The 14,980-nt window shown below is 42.8% G+C and overlaps 1 protein-coding gene across 5 annotated transcripts in view; it reads left to right on the forward strand.

Annotated features, from left to right (window-relative positions):
• The window catches only part of radil2b (Ras association and DIL domains 2b), a 40,946-nt gene extending 27,480 nt beyond the window's left edge, over window positions 1-13,466 (forward strand). For all 5 annotated transcript variants that reach the window (XM_085169987.1, XM_085169986.1, XM_085169988.1 and 2 more), the window contains exons 13-18: window positions 2,728-2,872; window positions 2,954-3,120; window positions 5,722-6,208; window positions 6,285-6,481; window positions 9,637-9,776; window positions 9,853-13,466. In XM_085169987.1, the coding sequence (XP_085026113.1) occupies window positions 2,728-2,872; window positions 2,954-3,120; window positions 5,722-6,208; window positions 6,285-6,481; window positions 9,637-9,776; window positions 9,853-9,946 (1,230 nt within the window). In that variant the 3' untranslated portion in view covers window positions 9,947-13,466. The remainder of the gene's footprint in view (window positions 1-2,727; window positions 2,873-2,953; window positions 3,121-5,721; window positions 6,209-6,284; window positions 6,482-9,636; window positions 9,777-9,852) is intronic.
• The last annotated feature ends 1,514 nt before the right edge of the window (window positions 13,467-14,980 follow it).

Here is a 14,980-nt window from a genome sequence, read left to right on the forward strand (position 1 = left end):
GTATCGGTATCGGTTCATCCCTACTACATACAATACACAAACATCACATTGGGGAAACAGGTCAGGCTAGGTAGCAAGGGAAAAAAACATAGAAATGTGTAACACAAAAGGATAATCCAGGAATGCACAGATATCAACACACCATAGCACAATAAAACACAGACAAGCAACATGGGAGAAGATTCCAGTGTGTACAGCTGGATCTGGGACCGCTGCAATCTTCGATTGCGCCTCCAGCTGATCCGCTGTCCACATCGGATGGGAGGTAAGCATGGGAGGAGGCGATGGATTCGAGGGAGCAAGGGTGGTAGTGCGTATCGGTATCAGTGTACATGTTTCCTGCGTGTGTGTGTGCATCCCGTGTTCAGCTGAGAGAAAGTGTCACTACGCCGGTTAAACGAAGGTCAACAGTCTCCAGTGGACCCAGGTGGCCTTGAAGGAGGGACAAAGAGTTCTGACAACAATCCTGTTATCATGGAGAATTTTTGTTGTTCCAGTCAGCTTCAACCTTGGCAGGCCTTCAGCTGGCGCCAGTGGGATAGCTGCATGAGTGAAGATGGTGAATGTTTGGGTTTAGTGCGAACAACTGCATCTAATTTTTACAGCTGGTCTCTCAATTCCCGTTCTTCTTCTCCAAGATGTTATCCTCATTGCAGAGCCATGAGCTTCTCCAAGATCTTATCCATATTGCGTTCAATAATACAGTCTTACTCACAGCCCTGCCGATTCTCTATCATGTTGGCGAGCCTTATGGGATTTTGAACACCTGTAGCCGCTTCTTGTTCTTCGATAAGCCAGGTCCAATCAGCCAGAACTCTGTTATCGTGGTTCAGAATTGGTAGATGTCGTTCAATGTCCTCCAACGAGAGTGTCGCCAGACACACGACGCAACTGACCATCGAGTATCCAGCAGCAAACGTCTCCGCAGGACAATCCGGCTCTCCCAATTCCGTTACGGGACCAGTTGATCAAATCCATAATTCTTTAGGTTTTAGAGAACAAGACTGAGAAACTCTTTGAGGGTTAGAGTTAGACGAGACTAGACAAAGACATAGAAGCAGCAGCAGGGCAGCTAAGGGAGGGAGAGGGTGAAAGATGCGTCCGCCTCTGAAGAATAAAAAGATATACCATTCTCAAGCGTATTCCCCTGCCGGTCGTGCGATCGAACATTACAGCCCTTGGTGGTCTCAGAACCTCGCCTCTGCTTTTCGCAGACGATGTGGTTCTGTTGGCTGGTGGCCAACAGGTGGCGGCCTCCAGCTTGCACTGGAGTGGCTTGCAGCCGTGTGTGAAGCGGTAGGAATGAAAATCAGCACATCCAGGTCTAAAGCCATGGTCCTCAGCAGAAAAAGGGTGGAGTGCCCACTCTCGGTCAGGGACACGTTGCTGCCCCAAGTGGAGGAGTTTAAGTATCTCAGGCTCTTGTTCATGACTGAGGGGAGATTAACAGAAGGATTGGAGTGCTGCAGCTGCAGTGCTGTACTGGTCCATCGAGGTGAAAAGAGAGCTGAGCGTACAAGTCAAGTTCTCGATTTACTGGTTGTTCTACGTTCCTACTCTCACCTTTGGTCACAAGCTCGGGGTAGTGACCCAAAGAATGAGATGCAAGCGTCAGAAATGAGCTATCTCTGAAGGGGGGCTGGCATCTCCCTTAGAGATAGGGTGAGGAGCACACGCATCTAGAAGGGGCTTAGAGTAGAGGTGTTGCTCCTCCACATCAAAATTAACCAGTTGAGGTGGTTCGGGTTAGCATGCTTCTTGGGCGCCTCCTTGGCGAAGTGTTCTGGAATCTCCTACCGGCAGGAGGCCCTGGGCAGACCCAGGACACCATGGGATTATGATATCTCTCAGCTGGCTTGGGAACGCCTCTGTGTTTCCCTGGAAATGAGCTACAGGAGGTGGCTAGAGGGAGGGAGGTCTGGGCTCCTCTGCTTAGGCAGTTGCCCGGCCCAGATAAGTGGAAGAGAAGGGATGGATGGATGGTTTGATGATGTTTCTCGTCCCAGTATTTAATTGACGTACTGCACTTAGCCTAAAGGCATCTACTTGCTTGCCCTGTGTTTGCTTAACGTCATATTTAAACATGAACTAATTCAACAAAGTGCTGGAAACATTTCTTAGAAATTTTGGTCCATAGCGATGTGATGGTATCCCACAGTTGCTGAAGATTTGTTTGTTGTGAAAATAACGTTCCCCAACCGAAAGCATTTCAGACCAAAGTCTTTCTTGATGGATACACAGCTCAACTGCTGCTCTGGAGGTAGAGTGGGTAATCTGATATTTGGAAGGTCATTCTCGTCTACATATTGAAGTGTCCTTGGGGAGTATACTAAACCCTGATTCAACAGTCTGTGTGCAGTTGATAAATTGCCTAGTTCTGTTTACACCTGTGGATGAATGTGGGTAGTTCATCAAGTTCAAGCTCAAACTGACCGAGACATCAGGGTCACCCCAGTCAGGTTTGAGGGAAACTGGCTTAAGGTCGTTGGTCCCAGTTTTTAGGTACTCGCCTTTAAACGGCAGCTTTTCACAACAGCATACAAACCTTTCCGTTGAGCAGCTGTAACTGTATTAAAAAAAGACAACTGACTTGTAGAGCTTCTTATATAGCGGTTTTCTTTTTTTAAAGAAAGTTTTTATTTAACTTAACAGATGAAAATGTAGTAGAAGAATCATTCTAATGCACTGTGTGTGTGTGTGTGTGTGTGTGTGTGTGTGTATATACAGAAAACTTGGGTTTCTCTTCGCTTAGACTATCCTGCCCTGAGTCCAGCCCAGCTGAACCATCTTTTGAGTCTATATAGCCCAGCATCGCCTTGTAGACACACCTGGACTCCTTCAGTGCAGGAACAAGCTGCAGCACGCCAAACAGGTGAGAAGTGAGTGTACTGTGAACACAATAATCTTACCTTTCATTTTTTTTCATTTTAATACACTCCGTCTTCTTGCTTAGCTGACATTCTTGAGAGCTTTGACACCCACCATCCACTGGTGCTGCCAGACGTGGGCTACCAGCTTCAACTGAGAAGAGCAGTAACAGATTCAGCCCTGAGGAGAGAACTGGACAAGCTCAAAGAGTTTATCTCCACCTTAAATCTCTCAACTGCTGAAGACCACAAGGTAAGAAAGTATAAAGTTTGCACATAAAATCAGATTGGAAACCTTTGCTGAAAAAACATATATCAGAAAACTTTCTCGCCATGCTAGCCTTGTGAGGCTACAGCAGCATTAGCTTTAGCTTAAGCGCTAGCAAGCTAAGCAAACAGTGTAAAACCAACCATGTTGATTTTTACTGCGTTTACCTTCTTAGTCTGTAGTGTTAGTCGGATGACACTTGCTAATTAGGAGTAATAACTGCTAATTAATAAAGTTCAGCAGTTCTTAGTCGATCTGACCGGTTTCTTAGCTCTACTGAGTGTTTCTTTCCAGTAACTAGAAATAATAATGGGGTATTTAGCAAGTACAAATTCAAAGAGCTAAACAAAGATTGCACATAGAAGTGATGTTCAACAGGTAGCCACATTATCGGTTTCAAATGAAAAATGTTATTTAAAAAAATGTCGCTTTCAACTGAAAAACAACAAAAAGAAGTATAGTACCACTCAGTCCTTTTTCAAGAAAAACTTCTTGTTCAGCTTTCAGCTTGTCTTTAATATTCAAATTCCAGTATTTAATAGCTATACACTCTGTCACTGAGAGTAACAGTCAGTTAGCATAGAGACTGGAAGTCCCAGCTAGCCTGAGCCCGTTTAAACGTTAAAACATCTGTCGATGATTTCCATGTATGAAAAACTAGAAAGCTGATCATCTGTGAAGGTTGTCAGTCATCCAGGTCATCGTAGTCTAAGGAGCTTGGAAAGAAAAAACTCTCCTGAGTTTTAAAACATGTGGTTATCCTAATTGGGCTTTCATCAAGTCAGCAAAGAGGCACCGAAAAGATGACCAGACAACAACGAGGGAGGATCGGAAAGACAAACGCAACAACATTGTCATCCCCTATGTAGCAGGTTTATCAGAAAAACTCAGGAGAGTCTTCTCCAAGCACGATATCCCAGTGTACTTCAGACCCAGCAACACTCTCAGACAAAAAACTAGTTCATCCCAAAGACAGAACTCCTAAACACAAAATTAACAATGTAGTGTATGTGCGAGGAATACTCAGGAATGTTCAGACCTCTACTTTGGAGAGACCAAACATGACACAACATAGAAGAGCCACCTAGACAGGACAAGACTCGGCGGTCCATCTGCATCTAAAGGACAAAGGTCACTCTTTCGAGGATGCCAATGTTCACATTTTGGACAGAGAGGACAGATGGTTTGAAAGAGGAGTGAAAGAAGCATCTATGTCCACTGTGAGCGACCATCTTTGAACAGAGGCGGTGGCTTACGACACCAACTGTCTGCCATCTATAATCCAGTTTTGAGATCCCAGACGCCGTAACGCTCACTCACATCCTGGGACATCTGACCTCAGGAAATCACATGATAGGGTGGGGCCAGGTTTCACAATGAGCTCACCCGAAACCTTGGCTGATTGTGACCCACACCTGTTTTCACACCTTGGCTCGTGTGATTAGGTAGAGGATCATTAAGGGGTTCATTGACCCTCTACAGGGGACACTCCCACAGAGTTTAAATCTAGGACTCTCCACCATTCGACCTTAGAACTGAAGAAGCTTCTCGGATGAGAGGTGAAATTGTCACGATTCTGGGTCTTATGACCCAGTGTTTTGAGTGTAGTTTATTTGGATGTTTATATGATTAAGCTCATGAGTTTTTCTAGTTCTTTGTTATTAGATTCCCCTTGTGTCTTCCAACCCCTGTTAAGTCTCCCTTGCCCTTCATGTGTTTCATGTCTGTTATGTTGTCAAGTTCATGTAGTCATGTCTGCGTTTCATTATGTTTCCTATTTTATTTTCTAAGAGGTTCTGTGTTTTGTTTTACTCTTTTCCTGTGACGTTGTTATGTCCACGTTGTGTCTACTGTGCCTTTCTGTCCCATGTTTCAGGTCCCTATGTTCTGTCTTCTCAGTTGCTGTTAAGTTTGCATGTCTAGAGTTCAGTCAGTGTGTTTCCTGTTTTACTTACTTATGGTTCATGTCTCATGTGAGTGATTCTAGTTTTGCTTCCCTTGTCTCGTCCAGCCTGATTACTCCCAGCTGTGCTCTCCTTCTGCGTCTCATTCCCTCGTTATCCCTCTGTGTATTTAAGCCCTGTGTTTCTCTTTGTCAGTGTCGTAGTCTCCCTCATGGCTGTGTTTCCTTGCGTGTCAGTTTATCCATGTCCCAGTTTAGTTTAGTTTTCCATGCCGTTCTGCAATAAAGCAGCTTTTTGAGTTTAATTTTGTTGTCGTGAGTTTTGCGTTTGGGTCATTCTCCTGCCTGGACACAGCCGAAACATGATAGAAATGTCTTCAAGCAATTTAAAGAAGTCCAGACGTTTTTTCTTTCAAAGCTCCTTAGACTAGAAAGCTAATCACATATCTATACCAGAGCAAGGGCAGATGTTAGGCCTGAAAGTGACCATTAAAAGTGAAAAATCAACAGCTCGAACATTGCAAGCATATTTGTTGCACATTTCACAGTCACAAGTTCTTCATCAGACAATCTGGTGACACCCTTTTTACCGTTTACATCATGTTACAATGAACTATACTATGGTGACTATTTTTCTGCTCATTGGTGTCATTCATGCTGTTCTAATGTTATTTGTCCACCAGGGTGATGAGATTCAAATGGAGGCTAACCTGACTAATGTGGCTAATCTTCAAAACAGCAGTCTAGAAACTTTGAATACATTACAAGCTGATTTGAACTTATGGGAGCCTAGTGACCAAAATCACCAGTCCCCTTCAAGTACCTTTGCTCCCTTACCGCCATCACCGCCATCACCGCCATCACCATCATCACCGTCATCGCCGTCAACACCATCACCCTTTCCTCTCTTCACCAGCTACCTGGATGAGTTCAGCTCCTCTGGTGCCAATATTTTGTCCCAAAAGCTAAGAAATCTAGAGCTGCAGACAAGAGAGACTGAGACCAGCGAGTCGAGGAGGTCAGTCCTGGACCCCTCCTGCCTCCTCACCCCACCTAACAGTCCCCTCATACTAGGTCGAACTGATCAGGTGAAGGAAGACCAAGACAAATGGATGAAGTCTGATGATGAGACACTTCCCTGGCTCCCTGGTGTAGATGCACACGATGAAGGTATAGAAAGACATTTCCATTCCTAGTTTCTTCTCTGCGTCTTTTTTTTGAACATATCATTTGTTTTACTCTCCAGGTGGATTAGTGTTTCAGTGCTTAGCTGCTCTCAAAGTAGACCGCTTAAAGTCCGATTGCAGCAATATGAAAACACTCGTAGAACTAAAAGAAGAAGAGGAGGAGCAGGGAGATGAAGAAGAAGCAGATGAAGAGGTTTTTAGCCTGGAGCTGGAGCGAGGTGAAAGAGGGATTGGTCTTGCTCTAATAGACACAAGGGTAAGTCAACGAGAATTTAACCTGCAGACAGTTTGTCACAGGGCTAGCAGAGTCTATGGCACAGCTCAAATTTTATGACGATGAAATTCCAGGAGTAAAGTTGAAGATCTATTTCAAGAAAAAAGAAAAAAAAAGATTACAATTGTACCACAGCTGCTATACCCTCTGAGTTACTGCAATCGTACGTCAGAATCGGTTTTAGCAACAAGGAAGGAAGTGATGTCTCTTTTAGCACATAGAGTTAGTGTGGTGAGGAGTATGGAGTAAGCTGTGTCTGGTCAAGCTTTGTACAAAATGCTGGTAATGAACAGATGTGAGGTTATTGATGGTTATGCCATCGTGCAATAAAGACGATGTATGTTGTGGCCCGATACTCCATCACAGCGCTCATTTTAATAAAAAGAGATAAATAACATTTTTATGTTTTTGGAAGAGGAAAGAGAAACATTGTCAAGAGATTTACTCTAAAGACACTTCTTCAGCTAAGAATCTAAAGGTAGAAACACACAGAGGTTGCAGCTTTTACTTGCAAGAACGCTCACACCAGAGTGGGGGCCCTGTGATGTGCGCTCTGTTCCTGCACTTGTCTTTATTTATACACAAAAATAATTCATATTCATAGGAAGAGGAATGTTAGTGCGTATGTAGGTGTATGTGTGTGTGTGTGTGATCCTGAAGGACGTGGCCCCTCTTCTTGTTAGGGAGTGCAGATAAAAGTGTCCAGCTCTCTTCTTCCTGGCAGGAGTGAAATAATAACAGCTAGTTCAGCTATTATCGCTGTGAGAAAGAATTTATAAAACAAGACTTATAGTGGACAACAGTCTAAGTCATAAAAAGGTCATCATTTGCATTCTATCATATGCAAACTTATATCATTAAAAGTCTATACTGACTACTAAGTACAATTTTATATTGACAAACATTTTGATTTTAAAAAATATATAATAATAAAAGGTTCAGAAAGAGATGATAGAATTCAATTTTCACTGCTTAAATATTTGTATTTTCCCACACAGGAAAAAAATCTTATGATTAAAAAGGATTGAATTTAGCAGTTGTTGCTGGATAAGGACAAATAGCTAGCAAACATGCTACTGATTATCAATTTGTCTGAGTTAATAATGAGCTTTATGTTTTGTTTTTCTTTTTATTAGTAATATGTTAAACTTGTTTAAATATTTGCAACATTATAATTATTTAAAAACTGTGTTTTACCATTTCAATTAAAAAAAATGTTATCCTCTTATCTTATTCTATTCCATTATTTTTCTCTTTGCTGCTGTTACTTTGCACAGTCCACTTTCTGCTGTGACACGACTAATTTCTGAGATGTGGGACTAATAAAGGTTTATCTTATCTTATCTCTGCTAACATAGCTGTAAACCTTTACAGCTATTACAATGAAAAGAAAAAGAAATAAGTTTTGAGTAAGCATTGAGCCACCAACCAACCTAATAATGAAGTGCCTAAAAATACAATTTAAAATGACTCTTTGCTAGGTATGAAAATGTGCCCGATATCCTCTGAAAAACTTTAAAAGAGCTTCTGAAAGTCTGGACAGCTGTTACTCAAAAACACTTAAAGTTTGGCTTCTTTGAAGCAGAGTACAGTGCTGTGTAACGCAGATACTCAAGCTGATGTGCCAGAATGTCATACGAACGATTCCTTAAATACAAGGGGGAGCAAGCGAGTCAGATACCAAGGGCACAAAGATGAAGCAGGTCTGATCAGCAACAGTTTATTTCCCGAGGCAGTAAAAATAAAACAACCCAAATACTAAGAAAAAAGTATACACCAAAGGCCTATCTCCCCTCAGCACACTCCCTGCCGGTAACTGATGCCCTCAGGGGTCGGTGCGTTGGTGGTTCTTGGTGTCCGGGGCTGGGCGCTCAGGTATGTACCAGCTCACTCCCGGTGGCTACTTGGCGGGGCCTGGTGCCTGTTGCTCGGTCAGGCCTCTTCCAGGGCAAAGGGGGCCCTCGGGCCTCTGGGCCTGCGGCTCGGTTCACTCTGGCACAGCTGGCTGCCGGCAGAGCCGGCGGGCACGCCACTGCAGCCCCCTCTGGCTTCTGCTCCGTGGCTACTGGGTGACCCCTCATCTGGGGCTCTCCTCAGCTCTTCCCATGAAGGTGGCACGGATGCCCCCTCCAGTGGTCCTCCTTGGGCTCTCGCACTCTGGGGCCTCTGCATGTCTGGGGCCTGGATCTCCTCCATGCCTGCTTCATGCCCTGGGGGAGGGGGCTATGGCTCTCTACACCCTCTAGCAGACCATTACATGGGGAAACCTTTTGAATACAAGTGCGCTGATCCACACAGGTGTTTACTGTTCACAGACATAAACTACACCTACACAATACGGCAAGGCCGTGATGATCCATTTGGCAAAATAAATCCATTGGGTATCCTTGTTGGTCTTCAGACAACAATTCTGACAGCTAAAGAACCAAATGGGACAGGCAAAAAAAAGAAAAAAGAAAAGAAAAAAGTATACAATAAAATGTTCTCCATATGCTAAAATTCCCACGGAGACCAGATAAAACAATTCTAAAACCCATAAAAATACCATTTTCTACTTGCACTAAAATCCCCTGGTGTAATTGTCCCACAACCCCAGATGAATGCTCATTATGGGCTCCACGCCAGCCTCGTCCCAGAATGACGAGGAGGAGCCTCCTGTCCCCCTCTCGTCCCTTCACTGGGCCCGTCACATCCCAGCCCACCTCGCATTTTGCACCGGAGTCCGTCCCTATCAGCTAATTGTCCCATGCCCAGCCAATCCACAGTGGATTAAAACAATGTCATTTAAAACACTAAAAAACATGCAATACGAACATTAGAATAAAATCATGCAATAAAAACGACACTCGCAAATAAACGCTAAAATCAAAATAAAACCAATATAAAAGATAAATGCAAAGTTCCACTGTGTGACAGCTGTACTTGAGTTGTTAACAGCAGATGTGTAACACTAAAAATATATGTATAATACATAATAACTATATATTATTATGTATTGTGGCATGAATTATATTACTTCATGCCATTTATATATAAAAAATATAATGCAGGTAAAAATAAGGACCGTTTTGAAAACCTCACAGTCAGAAACTGTGAAATCTTTGGTTTAATCGAGAACTCGACACCTCATGTTTCAGGACACGTCTTTGAAGGCGAAGGGCATCTTCATTCGTGCAGTGGTCCCAGACTCTCCAGCTGCCCGGTGTGAGAAGCTGTTACCAGGAGACAGGATCTTGGCTGTTAATGGAATCAGCCTTCTTGGACTGGACTACCAAAAGTAAGAAATCGATCATATCTCATATTTTAAGAATTTGGCACGAGCAACTTTGTTTTCATATCTTTCCCTCTTTCAGCGGGAGGGAGCTGATCCAGTCGTCAGGGGCCAGACTGAGGTTACTCGTGTCCAGATCAGACTGGATGGCTAAGATTATACAGAATGAGTGCTGACGCTCCATTGGCTGAGAGACTTGTGACACACCATCAGCACTTAGAGATGATTCTGAGAGCTTTTGGAACTTTCAAGTTAAAGGATATGGACAATTTAAAGAAAATCCTCAATCTTCTATCAGGTTTTAGATGTTTTGCAGCTTTTTAATTTACATCACAGTGGCATCATTGTCCTTTTTTGTGTGTGGTCAAGTGTTATCATTTCCATTGGTAGAAGACAAGACCTTTTCTCTCCATACTCTCTCCAACTACAACACCATCATCACAGGAACAAGAAAGCTGATCCAATAACACACATGAAACATTTTTCACAGTGTTATCAAAATTCAACTCCCTTGTTTAGTCTGGCATCATTAGACATTTCAGGGTCCAAGTATTTCTTCGCTTCAAAAGAAGCAGACGAGCCCTGAGGCACTGCTGGGACTAAAAAGCATGGCTGCTCTCCCCGGTTTTGCAATTACATTTAAAATTCAGACATCCAGAAGTAAGTAAGTTTGCTAGCTAGTTGACATGTTGATAGTTGATATACCATACTCTGATTCAAATATATTTTTAAAAACACAACAACAAACAAAAAATTAACATGTAGACCACTGCAACAACTGTAAAGGTAAATGAAGACAGAAATCTAAATTCCAGCAATGTTTGGAGGGTTAGTGAAGTGAGGCTTCTTGACATATGATCATCTGCTACTTATGACAATAAAGCACATATAAACATATCGACTAAGTGAAGATGTAAGATGTGGATTCAGTTGTTCTTATTGTACATGTCAAAGAGAAGGCTCTGAAAACTTCAGTCAAGAGAACATCTGAAGTAAGACCATCTAAAGCATTATGTTACTGGATGGTCTGGATTTCTTACCATGAACAAGTCCTGAATACTTTGGAAAACAAAGGTGTTTTTTTCTAACTGTATATGTCTTGGCCCTTCATTCACATGTCAGTGTTTAGATTTTCAGACATTATTTTTTTGCATTTATATATGGACAAGAAAAACAAAGATTTTGTCACGCAATGTCAAAGTTGTACACCTTTTTGATGACAAATTGTGCTAATGTTTGTAGGTTTCTTACTGGCTAACGTGTCTATAAACAGTTAGGATTATATCAGTGCAGCAAAAGTGGAGAAAAAACAAAAGCAGAAAACCCCTTTTTTAAAAATAAAATATGCAGATTAAAAGCCACTTATGCAGTGCCTTCACTTTTTCAGACTGTCTATTTTTATATTGTCTGTGGCTGCATAGCAATAACTTGTAAAAAGAAAGATCAAAGTCAACTTAAGAGAAAGTTGTTTATTTTTCTTCAATCATAATTGGAAATTTCTCCTTCACATGTTTATATATACTTTTTTTTAAAATTTTTAAATGAGAATGGACAGAACCAAGAGACAGGAAAGAGAAAGAAGGAAAGAGAAGCTGGGAAGTGAGTTTACAGAAGGAGAGGGAAAAGAAAAATAGAGGAGAAGAGGGATGGAGAGAGAAAAGACGCTGAAATCATAGCAACAACCAACATATGCAAAAGTAACACTAAATAATAAATACTGCATGTTACTGAGCAGCGCGCAGTGCTAATAATGCACAATATGTTTAGAGGCAGCAGCCAACCCAGACAGTGTGTGTCTGAGTAACCGTGGGAACAGCTGTGTTTGTGAGCGTGTTTGTATTCAAAAGGTTTCTCCATGTAAGTGTCTAACAGTACGTGTGGGCAGCCATAGTCCTGCGGCCCCCCCCCCCCGGACATGAAGCAGACATGGAGGAGATCCAGGCCATAGACATCCAGAGGCCCCCCAGAGCACGAGAGCCCAAAGGGGGACCACCACAGGGGCACCTAGAAAAGAGCTGAGGACAGGGGTTACCCAGCAGCCACAGTGGGCCTTCAGCGATGACCATGCAGGCAGCCGGCCAGCCAGAGCAGACCGAGTCCTAGTCCCAGAGATCCGAGAGCCCTCATTGTAATTAAACAATTAAACACACCTCAAAGCAAGTCAAAATCAAATTTACAAGATTCCCTCATTTCTGTGTACTCCAACTGTGTAATCCAAAGACATGACATTAGTTCACGTGGTAACTCCAAATTGGCTAAAGGTATGAATGTCAGTGTGAAGGGTTGTCTCTCTGTTATCCCTTTGGTAATTGGCTACATGGCCACAGTAGGGATATGCTCCAGCCCAACTGATACCCTGAATTGGATAAATTTGGTAGAACAGGTCACCTACTAACTGGAAGGTTGGTGGTTTGATCTACAGAGATTGCTAGTCACGCGAAACATAAGAATTACAAAATTAAACGTAAATTTGGAATTCCTTTGTAAACCAGTGTAGCATCTGTCATTTTGACACACGGTCCACACACTTTGACACACTTTTCTACTCAGGTATAGCCTTACTGTGGATAGCCTGTGCAGGTGTGAAGGCGTTAGCGCGGTTAGCTCGTTAACGCGTTAGCGCCATGCAGCCCCACTTACGGGGCGATCTGCGCTAACTCGCTAACAGAGATATGCCATGTTAATGCAGTTATGCCGTTAACATCATTTTAACGAGATTAACGCTGACAGCACTTATTATAATATTAAATTTGGGACACATCATCAGTAGTGGACCTTGGATTCATTGGGTGTTTCAGCCATTATCACTAGACACCCTCATCCAGGAAGGCCCTGCCAAGGTTGATCAGGCCCAAGAGTGTGTCACTGATTTACGTTAGATTGTTATTTCTCTTCTACTTTCTTCTATTTAGTTAACTACAATTTATTTTCTTCTATCAGTTCAAAATGAAAATTAATACTTACCCTTTAATATTTAAGGAGCCTCGCTTCTTCAAAGGGATAGAAAAGGTAATATAGAGAAGTAAGACAACTGAGACAAGACAGGAGAGAGGAGAGCCGGAGGGGGCGCCTGATCTGGCATCCCCCCACCGGATCGGATCGGGCTGTGCGCTCTACTGAAAGGTTTTCTGTCAGTGCACTGCAAGAGAAATGTATGGAATGCTGTGGCTACTGTAAAACAAATGCTTCTGTTTAGTTAATCAGCGACATTCCTAACACTGTATATGTATTCAACTGTGCAAAGAGGGATTTAATGGAATTTCAGAGAGCACTTGAAGAGATGGAAATTTAATAAAGAAGGCACAGATGAAGCTGAAAAGAGCAAAGGACAACGGTCAACAGAGTTGCCAGGAAGTTACATAATGAAACAGTCCAGGAATTTTGCATTGCCTCACATAGGCTGGTATGTAGAGAGTACACTTCTACTGATAATGATACACACATGTGACACAAGACTTGCTGGCAAGGGATCATTTTATTACACATGTGGGATGTAGGATTTTGCATGTTACTCTTAGCAGTGCTAAACCAGCAACATTAGTTCAATGACCTCAGGAAATCACACGATAGGGTGGGGCCAGGTTTCACAATGAGCTCACCCGAAACTCTGGCTGATGGTGACCCACACCCGCTTTCACACCTTGGCTCATGTGAGTAGGCCTTAGGTAGAGCAGACCTTCACAAAGTGTGGGGGGGGGCGTGGTATGAAAAGCAAAAAACAAAACAAAACAAAACAAAACAAAACAACGCTTAGACACTGCTAGCACGGGGCTCCCGCACAAACGCAAAGCAGGAGATGAAGCATCGCTGAATATGTTTCCAAACCAACTTCATTCTAAGCCAAAGACTAGAAAATATGGTGAAGCATATCTTCCCTTTGGCTTCACCTGCACAAGTGCTGAGGTCGGTCTCCCCTGCAGAACTGGTTTTTCCTGCGTCGGGAGCATGCGCTGGGCTCTTCAAATCACGGACAAACAGTATCCCACATTCTTGATTTTTAGTTCACAAACACTTCTTGTAATGACTAACTACTCCTGACATTTTGGAGATGTTAGCTCTTTATAAAATAATATCAGGCTGATCCTGCCACAATTTGTTCCCCCTGTCTAAATCACGGACAAACAGTATCCCACAGTTGTTTATGTTTTTAAACCCATTTTGCACAGAGAGGCATTTGTTGAAAAATGTATTGATAGCAATGTTGAATATTATTGCACAGGGGGGAAAAACTACATGTAAAATAATCACAGCGTGACGCCTCTGCCTTTCTAAATGGAGGGACAGTAACTGCGTGTTTATATGTAAGCGTGTAAAACCTGCAGATAGTCAGATTAACTGTATTTTGTCTCTATCTGCCATTCTGCAATTCATCTCATGTAAACAATAACGTGGCGCACAGCGTGACGTGGAAAAAGGCACATACCTTTGACGTTGTATTTTCTTACTACCTGTAATTTATTGCAGATTACTCGTATTTGCTTAATTGTCTACTAAATGTTTGAGATGTGAAATAAACCGCAATGGAGCAAAATATGGGCAAAATATGGGTGTGTGTGGTTGGAGGATGTGTTTGTGCGTGTGCGTGCGAGGGGGGGGGGGGGGCAAACATTTTTCTTGTAAAACAAAGGGGGGCCCAGCAAAAAAAGTTTGGGAACCACTGAGGTAGAGGATCATCAGGGGGTCCTTTGTCCCTCTTTGGGGGGAAACTCCCACTGGGTTTAAATCTGGGACTCTCCACCATTTGACCTTAGAACTGAAGAAGCTTCTCGGATGAGAGGTGAAACGTCTTCAAGCAACTCAGAGAAGTCCAGACACTTTTCTTTCCAAGCTCCTTAGACTACGATGACCTGGATGACTGAGAACACAGACATACTCCCACAGTTATTCCCACTCTTCTCCCTCAGCCTGCTAGTTCCAGTAACAGGAGAAGGGTTTTGGTAGTGTGACTGTAGTCCACACATATGGTGAAATTGCCCTTATTTCCAGGAAAGGAGGCGTGCATAGGGCCCAATGCCTGTCCATCCCAACCCTTTTGGTATCTGTCAGAGGCTCGGAAAGTGCTAAAGAAGGTTCTGCATCAATGGTAAATTAGGTGGGTTTGTATTGGTTATTACAGGGAAATCATATTCCATTATACCTAAATCAATTTGGTTCTGTATTACTAAGGGGGAATCTGATTTGCAAGAGTATATAATGGGAGTGAAGAGCAG

The sequence above is a fragment of the Neolamprologus multifasciatus genome, chromosome 8 (assembly GCF_963576455.1).
Source record: "Neolamprologus multifasciatus chromosome 8, fNeoMul1.2, whole genome shotgun sequence".
Lineage (NCBI taxonomy): Eukaryota > Metazoa > Chordata > Actinopteri > Cichliformes > Cichlidae > Neolamprologus > Neolamprologus multifasciatus.